The 22626-nt window shown below is 44.1% G+C and overlaps 1 protein-coding gene and 1 long non-coding RNA gene across 2 annotated transcripts in view; one reads left to right on the plus strand and one right to left on the minus strand.

Annotated features, from left to right (window-relative positions):
- LOC137540735 (uncharacterized) overlaps nucleotides 1-22626 on the minus strand; it is a 151382-nt gene that overhangs the window by 19612 nt on the left and 109144 nt on the right. Inside the window, exon 3 of the long non-coding RNA XR_011025043.1 lies at nucleotides 19089-19250. This is a non-coding gene — a long non-coding RNA (uncharacterized lncRNA). The remainder of the gene's footprint in view (nucleotides 1-19088; nucleotides 19251-22626) is intronic.
- The window catches only part of HSD17B1 (hydroxysteroid 17-beta dehydrogenase 1), a 29118-nt gene that overhangs the window by 1590 nt on the left and 4902 nt on the right, over nucleotides 1-22626 (plus strand). The window contains exons 2-5 of the mRNA XM_068261864.1: nucleotides 957-1118; nucleotides 4397-4576; nucleotides 9900-9993; nucleotides 13339-13522. Of these exons, the coding sequence (XP_068117965.1) occupies nucleotides 957-1118; nucleotides 4397-4576; nucleotides 9900-9993; nucleotides 13339-13522 (620 nt within the window). The remainder of the gene's footprint in view (nucleotides 1-956; nucleotides 1119-4396; nucleotides 4577-9899; nucleotides 9994-13338; nucleotides 13523-22626) is intronic.

Below are 22626 nucleotides of genomic sequence, written 5' to 3' on the forward strand. Positions count from 1 at the left end.
CCAGGCAACTGGTATTGCTTAAAAGGAAATAAACATGGCAGCCTCCATATACCTCTCTCTTCAGTTGTCCTTTAAGTCAGAAACACCTGATCTGTTTGCTTGTTCAGGGTCTATGGCTTAGATTATTAGAGACATAGGCTCAGCAAGACAGCCAGACAATGTGCATTGTATAAAAGGAAATAAATATGGCAGCCTCTGTATGTCTCACTCACTTTAGGTGTGCTATAAATTGTAATGGAATTATTCTTTGATCTGTCCTAATAGTAAAGCCCTGCTCTCTGTACGCACAATGCAATTTCCTGCCAGATCGACAATATATCTAATGGTAAATTGTCTCATGCTTACAAGTCCAAACTGCTCCCAATCGATAACAGGATCAATTTTTAGATCATTATTGCACAAAATCAATCCGGTTAAGAGAATCGACTGCAGAATTGAGCGGCAAAAACGATCGAGAGTAGAATGGAGCGCCAGAAAGGAACCGTGTATTCCCAGCATTGGTGCTATAGCTGTGAACTAAAGTCCAGAATTTGTTTGGAATTCTTACCACCTAGTGTGTCTAATTGGTAGATATGACAAATTCATAAATAATGTTTCAAAAAAATTAACTGAAAAGATTTCTACAAACAAATATTTCCATGCTAAACATAACAAATAGCAAATGATGAAACACTATAAACTCCACTTACAGCCTAAAACTCACCTCCAGGCACAGATCTAAAAATGCTGCCTGTATAAATGTTGATCACATGACCATAAGTATGTCTGATAACTCTACATTGGTTTAGGCAGACAGTGGCTATTGTACCTGCATGAAATGTGCCTCTTTACATTACTGGGTCTAAAAATACCAGCAGACCAGCTCTTCTGTGCAGTAATGTTACCGCATGTGCGGAACTGCTGTTGAGATGGTGAATGTAGAATGGTAATGCATGTCATCTGCTTGCTCCTTCTAGTTTATGCCACAATGCGAGATCTCTCAAAAAAAGCACAGCTGTTGGAGTGTGTGCGGGATTGCCATGCTGATACCTTGGAGATACTACAGATGGATGTCACAGACCAGCAATCTGTGGTGGCCACCATTGAGAAGATCAAGGAGCAAAGAGTAGACATTCTAGGTGAGTATCCCCGGAATTGAGAATCACAGCCAGATTTGTACTAAGGCAACACTGGTAGTTGCCCTGGGCAACAAGACTTAAAGAAAACCTGAACTGAAAATTTAAAAGTCAAAATAAGCATACACCAGTGATACTTACCTTCCATGTAGTCTACTCCTCAGTGTCTTTCTCCTGTCCCGCGTCCTGTTTGTTCACTGTGATCAAGGGAATTTTCCGTCCTCCATTTTGAAAATGGCCATTACCCATAACAGCTTTCTGGTCAGCACACAGTTAAACTGTAACATCACCCACTTGAGCCATAGGGAAACATGGACATTACCTGGTACATCAGTTTTCCTCTCAGCTATAACTGACAGCAACTGATATTTTACTGACAGCAACTGATATATTTCAGATCTGATAAAATATTGTCAGAACTGGAAGGGATTATTGTCAGAAGAAAATGGTGAGCTTCTGAGAGGAACTGATGGCAAGGTAACTATGTAATGTTGATTTGAAGTACTCAGTACAGGTTCTCTTTAAAGAGACTCCGTAACAAAAATTGCATCCTGTTTTTTTATCATCCTACAAGTTCCAAAAGCTATTCTAATGTGTTCTGGCTTACTGCAGCACTTTCTGCTATCACAGTCTCTGTAATAAATCAATGTATCTTTCCCCTGTCAGACTTGTCGGCCTGTGTCTGGAAGGCTGCCAAGTTCTTCAGTGTTGTGGTTCTGCTATAAACTCCCCCTTCCAGGCCCCTTTATGCACACTGCCTGTGTGTTATTTAGATTAGAGCAGTTTCTCTCTTATCTTTTACAAGCTGGATAAATCGTCCTCTGAGCTGGCTGGGCTTTCACATACTGAGGAAATTCAGACAAGGGCAAAGCTGCTTGCAGGAAGAAAAGAGCAGCCTGAAATTTCAGTGCATGAGAACTGCAGGGGGAAAGAAACACACAAATGATCTCTTGAGATTCAAAAGGAAGGGTGTATACAGCCTGCTTGTGTATGGATGTATTTTCTATGTGTGGACATACTGTACATCAACCTACTTCCTGTTTTGGTGGCCATTTTGTTTGTTTATAAACAAACTTTTTAAAACTGTTTTTAACCCCTTTTAATGCGGCGGGGATCGGCGAAATTGTGACAGAGGGTAATAGGAGATGTCCCCTAACGCACTGGTATGTTTACTTTTGTGCGATTTTAACAATACAGATTATCTTTAAAGAGACTCCGTAACAAAAATTGCATCCTGTTTTTTATCATCCTACAAGTTCCAAAAGCTATTCTCATGTGTTCTGGCTTACTGCAGCACGTTCTACTATCACCATCTCTGTAATAAATCAACTTATCTCTCTCTTGTCAGACTTGTCAGGCCTGTGTCTGGAAGGCTGCCAAGTTCTTCAGTGTTGTGGTTCTGCTATGAACTCCCCCATCCAGGCCCCTCTCTGCACACTGCCTGTGTGATATTTAGATTAGTGCAGCTTCTCTCTGTTCTATTATCTTTTACAAGCTGGATAAATCCTCCTCTGAGCTGGCTGGGCTTTCACATACTGAGGAATTACATACAGGCACAGCTGTCTGCACTCTGCAGGAAGAAATAGCCTGACACTTCAGTGGAAGATAGCTGCAGGGGGAAAGAAACACACAAATGATCTCTTGAGATTCAAAAGGATGGCTGTATACAGCCTGCTTGTGTATGGATGTATTTTCTATGTGTGGACATACTGTACATCAATCTACTTCCTGTTTTGGTGGCCATTTTGTTTGTTTATAAACAAACTTTTTAAAACTGTTTTTAACCACTTTTAATGCGGCGAGGAGCGGCGAAATTGTGACAGAGGGTAATAGGAGATGTCCCTTAACACACTGGTATGTTTACTTTTGTGCGATTTTAACAATACAGATTCTCTTTAAGGTTTCAAGTTACTTGTGTCATTATCTGAAATTTTACTTTTTTCCTGTAAGGTTGGGCATATACAGTTTGACTTTTCATTTTTTTAACCACTTCAGCCCACCAGCTATTTTACCCTTACTGCCAAGAGCCATTTTCACCTGTCAGCACTCCTCCCATTCATTTGGCAATAACTTTATCACTACTTTATCATCTATAACATGTTCAATTTTTTTTCGCCAAAAATTCCCCAATGTTATATACAGCAGCTGGGCCAGGCAGAAAGCTCTACTTGACAGCCGGTAAGTGAGGGGTTATTACCAGATATTCGTGGGTATGCTTAAATGCATATCCACAACATCTCCTCAGGGTCCCTTTAAAACACAGGCCTCGATTCATCATTGTCTTTGCGATAACTTTTTCCAGTTCGATAAATTACCGAATTCGAAGTTGATCGATTTCTAGTTGTATTCATCAAGGTTTTTCTGCATTCGGTGTGACTTCTATAAAATATCGATGACAATGCGGTAACCATTCGGTAACGTGACGATATTTCCATTTTACAATGGTAATTTAACACAAGGCCATAAGATTCCCGTGGAATTGTGGGTAAAAAGGCAGTCCTTTGAACACCACGTAGCAACATTCCAAATAGGGCTTAACACCTGGACCAGCATTCTGGAAGTGACTTGGGACAATCCCACAATTTCGCCAGCTCGGCTTGATAGGAGCCTTTTCTGAAAAAATGTAGTGCAGCTAGCAATATAGTTAACCCTGGCACTGCCTGTGTTCTCTTACAAGATGATTCAAGAGAAAGGCAGATGTCCTGGTATAGCAAATAAATCCATTCTCTTGCAAATTGATATGGTTCTAGACCTTACTCTTGCCCTTCTGCGCCTTTGAATCCCTCTCAGCTGATACATAACCACTTCAAATGGCTCCATCTTCTCTGTCAGCAATGATCTGACAGGAATAACGACAGAGCACTGAAGGAGATAACTAATCCTAATTTTAACGCTAAACCACGCCCACTTTCATTTTCATAAATTGCACTTTCTTCCGTTTTATCGCATCATTACCGAATGATTACCGAATGCTTACTAACACCTGTAGATAACATTGATGAATCCTGAAATCAACTTATTGAGTTCTGTATTTTAAAGTGCTGTCGGTAATTTACTTGATAAGACTTGATGAATCGAGGTCACAGTTCCCACGTTATCCCCTCAGGCATGTTGGTTAGTTGAGACTTCAGTTTCCTGAGTTCCAGATAACGGGGGCTTTGCTGTATGTGTTTTCCTGGCGTTCGATTTTTCTCTTTCTTATGAGGAAATTCTTTTGATTTCTTCTCATTTTATTTAAAACAAGACCTCGATTTGTAATGAATTCTCTATTTATCCTGCAGTGTGTAACGCCGGTGTTGGTTTGATGGGTCCTCTGGAATGTCACACCTATGATACCATGAAGAACATCTTTGATGTGAACTTGTTTGGGACGATTAGCACCATCCAAGCCTTCCTGCCTGGGATGAAGCAAAGGAGATCTGGACGGATCATCATTTCCAGCAGTGTCGGGGGCCTGCAAGGTAGAGCTAACCCTGGTACACACATCCAGCCAATAATTAGGCAATTTATTTTACCACTTCCATGTAGAACACGTGTCGCACTCCAGGCCTGGAGGGCCAGATCCATGCCAGTGTTTAGGATGGACTGAGAAAGAGAGGAATGTGTTCTACCTGATGTCCGAGATCCTCACACATTTTTGATACAGCTCAAATGAATTGATGGGTCTGAATCAGGAAAGGTGTTTTCCTGATTCAGACCCATCAATTCATTTGAGCTGTATCAAAAATGTGTTAGGATCTCGGCCCTCGTAGGACTGGTTTGACATACCGGATGTAGAATAAGAGCTTACCTACACAATCTGTTCATAATATTTAAAACCTGTTGACCCTCATAGTACATGGAGGTGGTAAAATTGGGCACTCATTGGTCAATCAAAATTTTATGTATGTAACAGGCTTGTCAAACGAGATTCTCAGATGACTTGTGGCCCATTGTGCAGCAAATCTGCTCCATTCTCAATAAGAGCCTAATCTAATACAAAAATCATTGGTCCTACAAACTAATTTAATGTCCACAAGCAGTGGTTTTACATTCCTTAGATTTTTTGAGATCAGAATCTATGCTGCCGTAGTACATACAGTGGTGTGAAAAACTATTTGCCCCCTTCCTGATTTCTTATTCTTTTGCATGTTTGTCACACTTAAATGTTTCTGCTCATCAAAAACCGTTAACTATTAGTTAAAGATAACATAATTAAACACAAAATGCAGTTTTAAATGATGGTTTTTATTATTTAGTGAGGAAAAAAAACTTAAAACCTACATGGCCCTGTGTGAAAAAGTGATTGCCCCCCTTGTTAAAAAATAACTTAACTGTTGTTTATCACACCTGAGTTCAATTTCTGTAGTCACCCCCAGGCCTGATTACTGCCACACCTGTTTCAATCAAGAAATCACTTAAATAGGAGCTATCTGACACAGAGAAGTAGACCAAAAGCACCTAAAAGCTAGACATCATGCCAATATCCAAAGAAATTCAGGAACAAATAAGAACAAAAGTACTGTAATTGAGATCTATCAGTCTGGTAAAGGTTATAAAGCCATTTCTAAAGCTTTGGGACTCCAGCGAACCACAGTGAGAGCCATTATCCACAAATGGCAAAAACATGGAACAGTGATGAACCTTCCCAGGAGTGGCCAGCCGACCAAAATTACCCCAAGAGCGCAGAGAAAACTCATCCGAGAGGCCACAAAAGACCGCAGGACAACATCTAAAGATTTGCAGGCCTCACTTGCCTCAATTAAGGTCAGTGTTCACAACTCCACCATAAGAAAGAGAATGGGCAAAAACAGCCTGCATGGCAGATATCCAAGGCGCAAACCACTTTTAAGCAAAAAGAACATTAAAGAGAATCTGTATTGTTAAAATCGCACAAAAGTAAACATACCAGTGCGTTAGGGGACATCTCCTATTACCCTCTGTCACAATTTCGCCGCTCCTCGCCGCATTAAAAGTGGTTAAAAACAGTTTTAAAAAGTTTGTTTATAAACAAACAAAATGGCCACCAAAACAGGAAGTAGGTTGATGTACAGTATGTCCACACATAGAAAATACATTCATACACAAGCAGGCTGTATACAGCCTTCCTTTTGTATCTCAAGAGATCATTATACACAGGCAGTGTGCATAGAGGGGCCAGGAGGGGGGAGATGCATCACAGAACCACAACACTGAAGAACTTGGCAGCCTTCCAGACACAGGCTGACAAGTCTGACAAGAGAGAGATAAGTTGATTTATTACAGAGATGGTGATAGTAGAACGTGCTGCAGTAAGCCAGAACACATTAGAATAGCTTTTGGAACTTGTAGGATGATAAAAAACAGGATGTAATTTTTGTTACGGAGTCTCTTTAAGGCTCGTCTCAATTTTGCTAAAAAAACCATCTCAATGATTGCCAAGACTTGTGGGAAAATACCTTGTGGACCGCCGAGACAAAAGTTGAACTTTTTGGAAGGTGCGTGTCCTATTAAATCTGTCGTAGAAGTAACACAGCATTTCAGCAAAAGAACATCATACCAACAGTAAAATATGGTGGTGGTAGTGTGATGGTCTGGGGTTGTTTTGCTGCTTCAGGACCTGGAAGGCTTGCTGTGATAGATGGAACCATGAATTCTACTGTCTACCAAAAAATCCTGAAGGAGAATGTCCGGCCATCTGTTCATCAACTCAAGCTGAAGCGATCTTAGGTGCTGCAGCAGGACAATGACCCAAAACACACCAGCAAATCCATCTCTGAATGGCTGAAGAAAAACAAAATGAAGACTTTGGAGTGGCCTAGTCAAAGCCCTGACCTGAATCCTATTGAGATGTTGTGGCATGACCTTAAAAAGGTGGTTCATGCTAGAAAACCCTCAAATAATGCTAAATTACAACAATTCTGCAAAGATGAGTGGGCCAAATTTCCTCCAGAGCGCTGTAAAAGACTTGTTGCAAGTTATCGCAAGCGCTTGATTGCAGTTATTGCTGCTAAGGGTGGCCCAACCAGTTATTAGGTTCGGGGGCAATTTCTTTTTCACACAGGGCCATGTAAGTTTTGAGGTTTTTTTCTCACTGTGTTCAATTATGTTATCTTTAACTAATAGTTAACGGTTTTTAATGAGCAGAAACATTTAAGTGTGACAAACATGCAAAAGAATAAGAAATCAGGAAGGGGGCAAATAGTTTTTCACACCACTGTATTGTAATTGTCCATATTAGTATCTGTGAGCACACCCAGGCAAAGGCTTGCAATTTTTGTGTAATGCTCTATCTTTAGCTTTATCTGCTAAATTCTGTTCAGTTAGTCGTGCTGAAAAATAGGCGTGGTCATGGACCAGAATGTGGGTGCGGTATGGGTGGAGCCAAATTTACATGAAATTAGCAATGGTGGAACATTAGACTAGGACTATGGTAAGGATTAGATTGTCAGTGCCTCCGACACAGGTGCTGGTGACAGGTGCCCCCCAGTTTAGGTAGTGCCAGGGACCCCCAAGTTTAAGTGGTGAAAGGTGCCCCCCAGTTTAGGTAGTGACGGAGCCCCCCAAGTTTACTGATGGGGAGCCCCCGAGTTTAGGTGGTGACAGGTGCCCCCCAGTTTTAGGTAGTAATAGGGATCCCCCCGCCCGAGTTTAAGTAAAGACTCCCCAAGTTTAGTGACAGGGACTCCTCCCAGTTTAGGTGGTGACAGGTGCCCCCCACTTTAGGTATCGACAGGTGCCCCCCAGTCTAGTGACAGGGACTCCCCAAGTTTAATGACAGGGAACCCCCTAGTTTAGGTGGTGACAGGTGCCCGCCAGTTTTAGGTAGTGACAGGGACCCCCACTCCACTCACCGTGATGTCAGACCTCAGATCAGCGCCGGCCGCCTGCTGTGTCCCGTCCCCGCTGCCTAAATCATGTAACGGGCAATGTCTTGGAGACCTCCGATCAGCAGGCGACCAGTGAGAAGCGGGCGTATGGTACCCCCTGTGGACACTGCGCTGCATATGCAGAAGTGACATATAACGTCACTTCCACATATCAGTGCGGTGTCCGCGAGGTACTAGCGCCTGCTTCTCACTGGTCACCGGCTGATTGGAGGTCTCCGTGCCGCTGCCTGTTACATGATAGGCAGGAGACAAGGAGGCAGCAGTGGCGGCACAGGACGGGGCAAGCATGCCTGCACCCCTGAAGATATGCGTCTGCCCTGCCAGGCGGCCGCTGGTTTATTTGGCCGGAGGGTGGGGGCGGGGCTGTTGGTCGGGGGGGCTGACAACTCTTACCCTATGCTGCGGACGCCCATGGCTACTGGAAAGGTTCTTAGAATTTCACTTTAAAGCAAACCTGTATTAAAAAATGTGCTTAAATCGGCAATATGGTAAAATGTTTAAATACATGTGTACACAGATATATAAGATCTACTTTTGCCGACAGGTTTTGGACTAGTCCATATCCTCATTGGCCAGTCTCAGGGTTTGTACTTACTAAAAGCACATACTAAGCAGCAGTAGCTCAGTCCAACTCCCAGAATAGTCTGCGAGAAGTAGGCAGGGCTTCAGACATCTTTGTAGAGATCCTACAAAGGTGCTTTTGCTGGCTAAGATTCCTCAATAGTTACTCCTGTTATAGCCTGATGAACCAGGCATAGACCCGTGAAACGCATTGCATTTTTGGAGTTTTGAATAAAGAGATTTTTTTCGGTTGATAATTGACTTCTGAGTCTATTTGGGGAGATAAGTCCACCACTACCTCCTTTCTTAAACTGTTTTTAATTATTTTGCTCTATGGTGGTGCCTCTGTTCAAACACTTATTCACTACTCTCTCAAGACTTCAGCGTACCAATCCTGTCACAGATAGTACGTGACTCACTCAACAGGGGGTAACAGGCACCCAGAGGTATATAAAATTCAGTTACAAAAACAACTAAAATAACAAAAATTATGACAACTTCATATAGCAATGAAATGTATTTATTATGCAGTTTGTGCATCTCCACTTGCATCAAGTGGTTGGTTGCCCATCATGCAACCAGGGTCGGCGCTTTCACAGAGGCAAAGGGGACATTGCGCCAGAGCCTGTTGGTGCCCCCCAAGGTGTCCTCCCTTCTTCTCTCCAGCTATAGTGACCCTATTCATGTCTGCAGGGAATGAGAAAGAGATAAAGTCCAGAGCATAGAGCACGGTGCTGCCTCCTCTGCTGTGTGTACACTCTGCATTTCTAGGCTAAAAGAGAAGGAAGATAATGGGGACCCCAACAATGCTTTTTGGGACATATCATGGAGTGCTGCATGCCACAGGTCCTCTCTGCCTTCACTGCCACTCACTGTACTTCCGCTAGTACAGTGAGCGGCATTATAGGTGGAGAAGACTTGTGGAATGCAGCACTCCGGTGTCTGGAAAGCGGAAGTGGTGAGTCATTCCCCATCCGCTGCCGCAGTCACTGCTCTGATATCTGGAGGGGGATTGCGGAACGGGGGCCCAGGTGAGGGAGGGGGTGTCTGGCCCCCCCTCCCCTCTGTGCCTGCTGCTCCTCCTTCCTGCGCTACTATCGCTTCCTGTTTACGGCAGGGCCCCGGTCTGGGCAAATCGGGCATGGGGCAAACAGGATGCCGCCCTGACGCATGAGGCCACCTGAGGTAGCGGCGTCACCTGGCGTCATGGGCGGTGCGCTCCTGCTTATGTTGATTTATCAGTTGTTGAAACCTGAAATCGGCACTCTCAGATCAAGCAACTCCCACAAGTTCAGTCATGTGCCAGTTTTACCTGTGGTGAAATGTTGGCTCATTACTTCCCACAGGTATAGCCTCGCATTTTGCTTTCTTTCAGGTATCCCATTTAATGATGTTTACTGCGCCAGCAAGTTTGCCGTGGAGGGATTCTGTGAAAGCCTGGCCATTGTGCTACAGACTTTTAATGTACAGTAAGTACAGTATTGTTGTTGTACAACAATTTCATTTATTTTGAAATGAAGCTGTAGAAAAACAAATTAGTCAAGAGTCTAAAAATACCATAAGGAGAAACTGGCTAACCCAGGCTTTCTCAACCAGGGTTCCCTGGAACCCCAGGATTTCTTGAGTACTTTGCAGGGGTTCTTTGGCATTTTCTCCCATCGCCATCGCGGAGGAAGTATGACAGAGCACATTATATTAGGGGGTACTGGAAAAAGAAGCACTAAATTAGGAGTCAGAATAATAATGAACACATTAATAAAAAGCACTAGGATAAAGAGACAGTATAATGAGTGGCAATGTAATAGGGAATCGTGAAATAAACAGCCACACCTACTTTTAAAGACCATGCCACCTGCAAAATAAATGCAGGAGTTCCTGGAGATCAGAAAATTGTTTGCAGGGGTTCCATGAGATCCAAAAGTTATTTGCAGGGTTCCTCCAGTGTAAAAGAGTTGAGAAAGGGTGGGCTAACCCCTCACAGCAGTACACTGTGTACAAAAAAATTCAGCAAAATATGACCTGAAAGTGGACCCAGCCTACCTACCCTAAAAACTGCAGTCAAGCAGCCTAAAGTCTTGTATGCACACGTTCAAAAGCAACAGAATGCCTCGCTAGCCTGCAGACTAGCAACGTGTCTGTATAGAACTCGGCCCTGAACTGTCACCTCAGGCTTTACTGTCTACAAATTGCTTGCCTTCCACACTCTCCTTGCTTGTGGAGATTGCTCTGTGGTAAGGACAATAATCTTGATGCTTCCCAGAGTTGTCCATAATACTAAATGCCGTTATTCACCCTTTCCCAGTTATAAGCAGAACAAGGCTCTCAGTGAGGCTTATTGTGACATGGCAGAGCCAGACTATCAGCACAATCACTGATGTTGCCTCTCACCTATGGAAGTAGGAGGAGGATAAGCTAGGGCTAAGCCCTGTTCACATTGGGAATCGCAAAACGCGTTTGCAATTGCCTAGCAGTCACAATTGCGATGTTGCTGCAATTTCATTTCATTTTTCAATCCACAATTCAGTGATTGAGAAACGCATTGCAATCACCTGAACAATGTTGCATATGAGTAATCCCATAGGATTACATGTGTTACAGGGCTTTGCTGATTGCTGGCAATCAGCAAAGCGTAAAAATGCCACCGGAAAGGGCACAAGTGTGAACGGGGCCTAAAGCTTCAGTGATTATGCTGTCATATATAACAGGAATAAAATAGTGGAATTTAACTTAGTCTTTACATAGAACGTTGAGGAGCAACAGGAGAACTGTAATTATGTATGCAAGTACAGATATCCTTTAACCAAGCTGTATGGATGTACCATATGCTGTGGTCATAATTTCCAGCTTCCTAAAAAAAAAGGTTACAGCAGCTGCAGACTGAAGTTGAAGGATAAGATTTAACAGCAACGGAAGTCCGACAGTTAAGGGCCCTTTTACACTTAATCAGTTGCTCTCAGTTAAAACGGAAAGAATACTCATTTTCAAACTAATGCCCATGTTTTCCTATGGCACCTTTCACACTTAACCACTTTAGCCTTCAGTCGTTTTCACTTTATGCATCCGAGCAATGTTCACCTCCCATTCATTAGCCTATAACTTTATCACTACTTATCAGAATGAACTGATCTATATCTTGTTTTTTCCGCCACCAATTAGGCTTTCTTTGGGTGGTACATTTTGCTAAGAGCCACTTTACTGTAAATGCATTTTAACAGGAAGAATAAGAGAAAAACGGAAAAAAATTCATTATTTCTCAGTTTTCAGCCATTATAGTTTTAAAATAATACATGCCTCCATAATTAAAACTCACGTATTGTATTTGCCCATATGTCCCGGTTATTACACCGTTAAAATTATGTCCCTATAACCATGTATGGCGACAATATTTTATTTGGAAATAAAGGTGCATTTTTTCCGTTTTGCTTCGATCACTATTTACAAGTTTAAAATAAAAAAAGTATAGAAATATTTCATCTTTACATTAATATTTAAAAAGTTTAGACCCTTAGGTAAATATTTACATGTTTTTTTTATTATTGTAATGTTTTTTTTTTATATTAAACATTTTATTTGGGTATTTTTTGGGAGGGTGGGAGGTAAACTGAACTATTTTAATGTAAATGTGTGTTAAGATTTTTTTTCTTTACTTTTAGTTGTTTTAATTTTTGGCCACAAGATGGCAGCCATGAGTTTGTTTACATGACATCACGCTAAGCGTAACATACGCTTAGAGGGACGTATGGGGGACGCAACAGCCAGAAAAAGCGGAGCTTCTGAGAGAAGCTGTCGCTTTTTCTGCGGGGGAAAGGAATCAGTGATCGGGCACCATAGCCCGATTCACTGATTCGTGGGCTAACGATCCGCGGCCGGGATCGCGCGGGCAGGCGCGCGATCGGCCGCAGGAGCGCACATGGTTTCCTGGGCGTAGCTACTACGTTCCAGGAGGCCAAAGTAGTTAAAGAAGAACTCCAGTGAAAATAATGTAATAAAAAAAGTGCTTCATTTTTACAATAATTATGTATAAATGATTTAGTCAGTGTTTTCCCATTGTAAAATATTTTAAATCCCTGATTTATATTCTGACATTTATTACATGGTGACATTTTTACTGCTGGCAAGTGATGTAGCTGCTGCTTGCTGTTTTGGCAGTTGGAAACAGCTGTAAACAGCTATTTCCCACAATGCAGCAAGGTTCACAGACCGGAAACTGCCAGGAGTACGTACTCAGAATTTCTTTGTGGGAGGGGTTTCACCACAATATCAGCCATACAGCGCCTGATGGTCTGTTTGTGAAAAGGAATAGACTTCTCATGTAAAAGGGAGTATCAGCTACTGATTGGGATAAAGTTCAATTCTTGGTCGGAGTTTCTCTTTAACGCGTTTTAACTGAAATCTTTTCACTGCTATGGAAAAACACGTACCAACACGTACTAACGATTAAGTGTAAATGGGCCCTAACGCACTGTTGACTTTGCAGTGGATCTGGCACTTTCGGCGCAACCAAGTGCACTAGGCCCATTGGCTTGCATTGCCGTTGCATTACCCTGCAGTAAAAAAAGTTAATGCAACGTAGGTTTGCAAGGTAACTGTAAAAGGGGCCTGATTGAACTTAGGGGGGATTGTGTGAGTAGAAGAAGGATTTTGAGGTCAAGGGAAGATACCTTGTACACACCCTACGTAACAATGTTCTTCAGCCTAGATCTTGGCCCAGTGCAGTTATCTTCCATGCAGATTTTACTCTATTGCAGAATATACCAAAATGGCATATACTGTATGTGTTGAACTCTTCTTGTCGTTTTTTCTATTTTTTCAAGTGTGAGTCTCATTGAGTGTGGCCCAGTGAACACCAATTTCATGCACAAACTACAGAATGGGGAACCTGGTGACGGCCAGCTTCAGAATGTGGATGAGGATACCCGCACCCTGTATGCCCAGTACCTGCAGCACTGCCAGACCATCTTTCAAGACGTGGCACAGGACACAGATGAAATCCTGCAGGTTCGCTTGTTTAAGGCTTTGTTGCTGCCAATATCTATCAGTAGTAGGGAAGGAGCCAAAACACCTGAGATATAAACTGAGAAATGGCGCATTTGTCCAGGAAAACCAGTTTGTTTCACTTATGGTCTATTTCTCTTGGCACGTTTGTTGTTTGATAATCAGACTCAAGAAGAACACTTAGGCCTGAAACCCACTAGCAGTATGTTACTAAAGCCATTTATAAGCACTTGTGGTTTGAAAAGCTCTTGCTAATGCAATGCTATGAGTGTGATCCCACTAAAAGGATGGGATTTTTTATAAAAATCTTCCACAGCATTGCGCAAGCAAGAGCTTTTCAAATCACAAGTGCTTAAAATAAGGCTGCTAGTGGGTTAGAGCCCTTACTCTGAATGGGAGGGGAGTCACTCAGAAAGGACACAGTACATTACAATCCTTGAAAAGCAATTGCAAGAGGTTATTCTCCTAAAGTCTATATTGGTTGCTTGCCCTTTATAGCAACCATGTTTTGTGAGTACGCCCCCTTTACTACTTCTATTCTATCTCCATCTAACAGGAAAATCCTACACAATCTGGTGTTTGACTTTCATGCCATGTTCACAGTGGTCAGTTGCGTTGCAGAATAATTCTGTATGACAACAACTCACTGCCCATACAATTCTATGGGCCTGTTCACAATACTGCCTTGTAACGGATGCCGTTATTCTATCTCGCTGCATGCAGGCTTTGTATTAAAGTCTATGTCCAGTCTCTATTGCAGTTCACACACATTATTACGCATTATAATGTGTGCGTTATGCAACTGACCACTGTGAACCTAGCTTCAAGGTGTTACTTCCTATCTCTCGATTTCTAGCCCAATTCACATCTGCGTTTTTTTGCGGAGCCGGCCGTACGGATCCGGCCATCTGGATCCTGGAAAACGGTCCGTTTTCCATAGGATCCTAATGTGCTGCAAAACCTTGCGTTTCCTCTCCTCTGATCGAAACGGTCTGGAAATTTTTTTTCCGTTCAGCAGAACAGACCACAGAACCATACAGCCGGTTCCGTTGGCAAATGCTAATGTGAACCGAGCCTTAGGGCCTGTACACACTGCTGCGCTTTTAAAATCATGAAAATCACGAAGACCTGTACACACTGGTGCGATGCAATTTTTCTATTTTCATGAAGGCTTTGCGATTTTAAAAACGCAGCGCAAGCGCAGCAGTGTGTACAGGCCCTTACTCTCAAATTCATAGAGGGTCCAACTGAACTGTTCTCATCTCCCAAGTCAATGTATATTCTCTGTTTCACTCTCACAGCGTAGCCTCCAAGAATAAAACCAAGATTCTGATTGACTGCCATGGGGAAGAATGCTTTGCTAAATAAGGAAAGATATGAATTCCTATCAGGTCATCTGAAAGACTCTGATACTGAAGTACTGAATCAGGATGATACCATTTATTGGCTAACTTAAAAACAATAATGCTGGGAATATACAATGCAATTTCCGACCTGTCCGATCTGTCTCTGATCCATACAGGGATTTATCATCAGAAAATCCCTTTATTGATCGGGAACAGTTTGGACATGTACACATGATACAACTTCCTGTCAGATTACCCGTCGATCAGATGGGAAATTGCATCGTGTCTTCCCAGGGGAAGAGTAAGCTTTCAGCTACTTAGCCTTCCTCAGACTCGAGTCCTGTATGCTGACCAGGCCTGGATTTACATCACAGGAGCCTAGAGCCATAGATGCTGTGCCACCCTAGACTTTGCCCTACATGAACCTACAAACCTCCACTGAACTGCAGTGCTGACTGGCACAGCTGTACCTTCGTACCTTCTCTCTTTGTTCTCTTAGGTAGCTACAAGTGCCTTATATTATTAGGTAGCCAGTGCTATCCCCAGTATTAAGTAGCTAGTGATGCCCCCAAGCTTTAGGTAGCTAGAGGTGAAGGGAGATCTGGTCACTGGAATGCTGAGACACAGGTGAGCTGTGTAGTGGTAGAGGAAAAAACATAGAGAGATCCGGGAGCCCAATCTGGTGCAATATTGGGTTGCAAAGGGATGAAACCACTCGTATCCGCAGGTGGGGAATAGAGCGTCCCCACTCGGCCTCTGGTTCCTAGAAGGTCGCTGCTCCAAAAAAGGCGATTGGTGAGTCAAAAGAACTATACCAAATCTCCCCTAATACAAAGGGGTATCTGCTAAACTTAGAAGTAAGTAGGAGGCGCCCGGTAAGGAATGCGCATATATAATTTATAGCTCTATAAGGTAGTATCCAACAATATGACAAATATTAGGTTGTCCTACCTTGTAGGTGTCCCATTAGGGATAAAAGCAAATGGAAGCTCAAGTTAAAAAAGTCAACCGATTAAAATGGACTTTTTAAACTTGAGCTTCCATTTGCTTTTATCCCTAATGGGACACCTACAAGTTAGACAACAAAATATAATATTTTTATTATTGTTGGATACTACCTTATAGAGCTATAAATTACATATGCACATTCCTTACGGGCGCCTCCTACTTACTTCTAAGAGACACAGGTGAGTAACCTCTCATTTACACTCCGCTCTGGACTCTGCATAGGGAAGGAGGGAGGCACTTGGGGGGGGGGGGGGGGGGGGAGTGAGACGCTTTTCTATCACCAGGCGCCTGTAGGCCAGAGCCGGTTCTAGAAAGGCACATATGAGGGTCAATCAGAAATGTGAAGGGGGCGTAGTATTCAAGCACATCTTTCTTCAGTAACGGTAGTGCGGCGATGTCCATGTGGACGGGGCTAACTACTGTAATGCGTACCAGTGAGGTTGCAATGGAAAAACCATTACTTCCCACTAATGAAATGCAAGACCCATTACCTCCAACACTTAAAATGCAACAACCATTATCTCCGACACATGAAATGCAAGAACCATTAGTGAGTGTACAGACTAACCAGCAAGCTCATGGTGAACCAGAACTCATTGGAGTGTGTGAGGGGCTACAATGGTCCTAAAAGCCCCCTTACTAAAATGCCAAGGAAAACAAGTTTGCTTTATTAAAACAGAAAGAATTTGTGATAATTCAGGTTGGAGTGAGCTTGATGTCTCCCAGAGCAACACTGCTGAATATATGCAAATTAACCATTGTACCCTTAGAAGCTAAACACACCTCCAGAACCACTGGAATGCAATGATGTGTCAGCTTGTTGATTTGTACAGAGCCAAAATAATCCAACATGCATACAGACTGTTTCGGATTGTTTGATCTTCATCAGTGCATGGCATGGATTAATTTGGCTCTATGGAGTAGGGCTTGTAACACCGAGAGGTACAGACTAACCAGCAAGCTCATGGTGACCCAGAACTCATTGGAGTGTGTGAGGGGCTACAATGGTCCTAAAAGCCCCCTTACTAAAATACTAAAGATAACAAAAGTTTGCTTTCTCAAAACAGAAAGAATTTGCTTCTAAGGACAACAATGGTTAATTTGCATATATTCAGCAGTGATGCACTGGGAGACATCTCAAGCTCACTCCAACCTGAATTATCGCAAATTCTTTCTGTTTTAAGAAAGCAAACTTTTGATATCCTTAGTATTTTAGTAAGGGGGCTTTTAGGACCATTGTAGCCCCTCACACACTCCAATGAGTTCTGGTTCACCATGAGCTTGCTGGTTAGTCTGTACCTCTCGGTGCTACTCTACTGCTACTATAATAAAGTATGCTAGTGATGGGCAAGGGGGAGGCATTCATATTTACCAAGACAAGGTGCAAACAAAAATGGAGTAAAAATAGAGCAGTTGCCCAGAGTAAGGTATTTCTATTATTATTTATATAGCGCTGACATCTTACGCAGCGCTGACATAATATTGTCTTGTCTCTTGACTGTCCCTCAGAGGGGTGCACAATCTAATCCCTACCATAGGCATATATCTATGTATGTATCGTGTAGTGTATGTAGCATAGTCTAGGGCCAATTTAGAGGGAAGCCAATTAACTTATCTGTATGTTTTTGTAATGTGCCTGGAGGAAACCCACGCAGACACGGGGAGAGCATACAAACTCCTTGCAGATGTTGACCTGGCTGGGATTCAAACTGGGGACCCAACACTGCAAGGCGAGAACGCTACCCCCTACACCACTGTGCTGCCCTACATAGCAACTACAACTTCTTCCAAGCACTTTTTCCCCACAGGACTCACCGTACACAGCACATTTCAGTTCAGTAATTAGGTTGGAAAAATGTACATATATGTTAAAGGGGCACCTGCAGGGCCGAGGCAGAGGCAAAAGAGGCTCCAGCCTCAGGGCGAAGTGTAGGAGAGGGCGCACAACTCACTCAGCTATCATTTCCCTGTTGTGTTTGAAGCAGAGAGAAATAAGAAAAGGGGATACATGGCAGTGACTGCAAGCCAGATAACTAGAGATTAAGGTGGTGGGGGTGTTGGGTGCCCTGGGCGCCTCTTAGTAAAATAGCAATCAGTGTGTGACGGCTGGGGCGGGAGGGATGGAGGGGCGCACTTTGGTTTCTCAGCCTTGGGTGCTGGAGGACCTTGTCCCAGCTCTGGGTACCTGAAGCCATTCCAAAAAAAAAGTTACTTACCTCAGTAGAGGGAAGCCTCTGACTACCCCAATCTTTCTACACCACTCCAGCTATGCTGCGACTCTGAAAATATTCAACATTAATGTTGAGTATTGTGCTTGTGACCTAACTCCCCTATTTGTACGAGTGCAGCCACACTGCGCAGTTGCAAAGTAGGGCTCGCATCTACACAGTAGCATGGAGCCACTAGTGCACCGTTTTTTTACCTCCAAGCACGGGCATAGCTTTGCTACTGCACAGGTACATAAACTACTGGCACCTGTGCAGCGTGGCCATGCTCATAAACAGATGGGAGCATGAAAGTGAACAGGAAGAGGGTCCCAGTGGGCAGTGGTGGATAGGGGAAGACCCTCCAAAATAAAAAAGGTATATACTTACCACTTTGGAGGGAAGCCTCCTGCTGCTCCAAAGGCTTCCCTCTACAGCGGTAAGTTTTTCTTTTCTTTTTTTTAATTACGACGTCAGGTTTCCTTCAATGTCAGTCTGAACAGATGGGTTTTTAGTCTAGATGTAGACACCTTCAGGGATGGAGCTGTCCTGATTGACTATACAAGGGAGTTCCAAAGGGTAGAAGAAGCATGACAGAAGACTCTGGTTCCAAGGTTTACAGGTGGCCTCTGGAGCTAATAGATTATAAGATCCTGCTGATCTGTAGTTACAGGAAGTGTGGTGCAGCCTCCACAAATCGTGAAACTTTGAACCTTACTGTGGGCACTTGCTCCACAATTGCTTCTTTAGTTCTTGCATTTGTCTTGATACATCAGTCCCACAGATCTTTGAAGAAATCCGATTGAATTATAGGAATTAGTGAACTTTATGGTTCCTTTTTATTTACAGCTACTGTAAGGACTTTATTCAATGTCCCGTAACCCTGTGAACAGCTGCAGTCACAGTGGTAGAGGAAGAAACTGTACAGTCAAGCCTACCATAAACTCTCAGATGGGCTTTAGATCAGGTATTTCAATACCAATCAATATCTGAATTATATAAATTGCTTACCTGGGTATTATTGTGAGTTTCCTTGCTGGAAGAGAGCGCTCAGCGATGACTCATTAGTGTGTTGCTGCTTTTCACTGTCCAATCGGTATTTTCTGACCTTACTGCATTTCCTTAGGATGTAGTGGAATGAAATAAGGTCTGGCATCATTCTGTTTAGAATGTCTACAATAACAACAACAAAACATTTGTAAAGCTCTTTACTCCTGTAGGACCCAAAGCCCATAAGCTTGTCTCAGATCAATATGTAGTTTGTGATGTGTTACAGTTGAAAAAGATTTGTGATCATAAATGTCAGACTTAACAGGTGACTTTTCAGTTTTGATTTGAACACCTCCAGGGTTGAAGCTGTCTTGATTCGGTGTGGTAAGGCATTCTAAAGGGTGGGTGCAGCATGACAGAAGGCTCTGTCTCCGAAGGTTTTGAGTTGGACTCTAGGGGTGGTCACGTTATTATGTTGATCTGAGGTTGTGGTGCCGTTGCACCAATTCTACAACCATCCAAATTATAGTACTACCTTAGTCAGGCTCACGTATTTCTTGGTAGGTAAAATTGATAATAAAACAGTGGGGGATATTTCCTTCTCTCTCAGTGAAACGAATGTGACTGACATCCGGACAGAGGTTGAAAGTTGGTAACACCATTAGTGGATAGAGCTAGTGCTTAGTTATGTGAGCCCTAGTTATTTGACATTTGTAGTAAAGAAGCAATGAAACTAGTATTGTGCTCATTGCATCTCACTAAATATCACATCTAGTATTGTTATTAGTTTGCATCCTGAATTCATTTTATGAAGAGGCCTGTAAGGGATCATCCTGAAGCCAAGTGTAGAGGTAACCTCTATGCTGATTAGTGGTGATTATGATTACAGAGGAGTAGCTATGGGTGGACAATGGGGGCATGTGTCCCCGGGCCCAGCACTGTGAGGGTGCTCAGAATGGCCATTGCACCACAACATGCATGAGAGGTGACTCGCTGGCTGCCCGAAGTACCCCTGCTGCTCTCCCTCCCTCTGCAGAAGCGTTAACAGCAGCAGAATTAGGCTATCTAAAGGGGGCACATCTGGCTATCTATACAGGGTGAAGGGGGCACATCTGGCTAACTAAAGGGGCACACATTTGGCTATTTAAAGGGGGACACATCTGGCTGTCTGAATGGGGTAACGGGGCACATATAGCTATCTAAATAACGTTTAACTCCACCCATGACCACATTCTGATGAGTGGCCACGCCCATTTTGTCAAGAGGGGGCACAAAAACTGTCTTTGTTCCCGGGCGCTGAAAACCCTAGCTACGCCTCGGCATGATTACGCAAAATTTCACATACATTTTCACAAATACGGCCATACGTAATTACAATTTGGACATTCAACTGATTTCATGTGATCCATTTGTAATTTTGTGTAATTTTAGCATAATTTGTGTCAACTAAAGTGGTTAATAGCAAAGACCCCATACATGCTATATTAACCAAAATTGCTAGGTATGTTAACCACTTGCCGACCGCCTACTTCATATTGGCGGCGGCAAAGTGGCAGCCCCAGGACCACGTAACGCAGATTGGCGTCAGGTCCTGGGGCACTCTCTGGCCGGGGATCGCGCGCTGGGATGCGCGCGCATCCACCGGCAATAGGCTCCGCCCACCCGCGACGTCAACCCGCCGGCCAATCGGAAGCGCCGGCGGGTTGTTAACCCGACGATCCCCGGATAGGAAGCGTATAATACGCTTTGTAATGTTTACAAAGTGTATTATACAGGCTGCCTCCTGCCCTGGTGGTCCCAGTGTCCGAGGGACCACCAGGGCAGGCTGCAGCCACCCTAGTCTGCACCCAAACACACTGATCTGCCCCCCCTGCCCCCTGATCGCCCACAGTACCCCTCAGACCCCCCCCTCCCACCCCCCAGACCACCATTTGCACACAATCACCCCCCTAATCACCCATCAATCACTCCCTGTCACTATCTGTCAACGCTATTTTTTTTTTTAGTCCCTAAACTGCCCCCTGCTCCCTCCTGATCACCCCCCCACCCCTCAGATTCTCCCCAGACCCCCCCAGACCCTCCCCCCCCTGTGTACTGTATGCATCTATCCCCCCTGATCACCTGTCAATCACCCGTCAATCACCCATCAATCACCCGTCAATCACCCGTCAATCACCCCCTGTCACTGCCACCCATCAATCAGCCCCTAACCTGCCCCTTGCGGGCAATCTGATCACCCACCCACACCAATAGATCGCCCGCAGATCCGACATCAGATCACCTCCCAAATCCATCGTTTACATCTATTCTCTCCTCTAAACACCCACTAATTACCCATCAATCACCCATCAATCACCCCCTATCACCACCTGTCACTGTTACCCATCAGATTAGACCCTTGCGGGCACCCAATCGCCCGCCCACACGCTCTGATTGCCCTCAACCCCCCCCCCTTATCGATTCGCCAGTGCATTATTTACATCCGTTCTTCCCTGTAATAACCCACTGATCACCTGTCAATCACCCCCTGTCACTGCCACCCATCAATCACCCCCTGTCACTGCCACCTATCAATCAGCCCCTAACCTGCCCCTTGCGGGCAATCTGATCACCCACCCACACCAATAGATCGCCCGCAGATCCGACATCAGATCACCTCCCAAATCCATCGTTTACATCTATTCTCTCCTCTAAACACCCACTAATTACCCATCAATCACCCATCAATCACCCCCTATCACCACCTGTCACTGTTACCCATCAGATTAGACCCTTGCGGGCACCCAATCGCCCGCCCACACGCTCAGATTGCCCTCAAACCCCCCCTTATCGATTCGCCAGTGCATTATTTACATCCGTTCTTCCCTGTAATAACCCACTGATCACCTGTCAATCACCCCCTGTCACTGCCACCCATCAATCACCCCCTGTCACTGCCACCCATCAATCAGCCCCTAACCTGCCCCTTGCGGGCAATCTGATCACCCACCCACACCAATAGATCGCCCGCAGATCCGACATCAGATCACCTCCCAAGCGCAGTGTTTACATCTATTCTCTCCTCTAAACACCCACTAATTACCCATCAATCACCCCCTATCACCACCTGTCACTGTTACCCATCGGACTAGACCCTAATCTGCCCCTTGCGGGCACCCAATCACCCGCCCACACGCTCAGATTGCCCTCAGACCCCCCCCCCCCCTTATCAATTCGCCAGTGCAATATTTACATCTGTTATTCCCTGTAATAACCCACTGATCACCTGTCAATCACCCATCAATCACCCCCTGTCACTGCCACCCATCAATCACCCTCTGTCACTGCCACCCATCAATCAGCCCCTAACCTGCCCCTTGCGGGCAATCTGATCACCCACCCACACCAATAGATCGCCCGCAGATCCGACATCAGATCACCTCCCAAGTGCAGTGTTTACATCTCTTCTCTCCTCTAAACACCCACTAATTACCCATCAATCACCCCCTATCACCACCTGTCACTGTTACCCATCAGATTAGACCCTAATCTGCCCCTTGCGGGCACCCAATCACCCGCC

The sequence above is a fragment of the Hyperolius riggenbachi genome, chromosome 12, assembly GCF_040937935.1.
Source record: "Hyperolius riggenbachi isolate aHypRig1 chromosome 12, aHypRig1.pri, whole genome shotgun sequence".
Classification (NCBI taxonomy): domain Eukaryota; kingdom Metazoa; phylum Chordata; class Amphibia; order Anura; family Hyperoliidae; genus Hyperolius; species Hyperolius riggenbachi.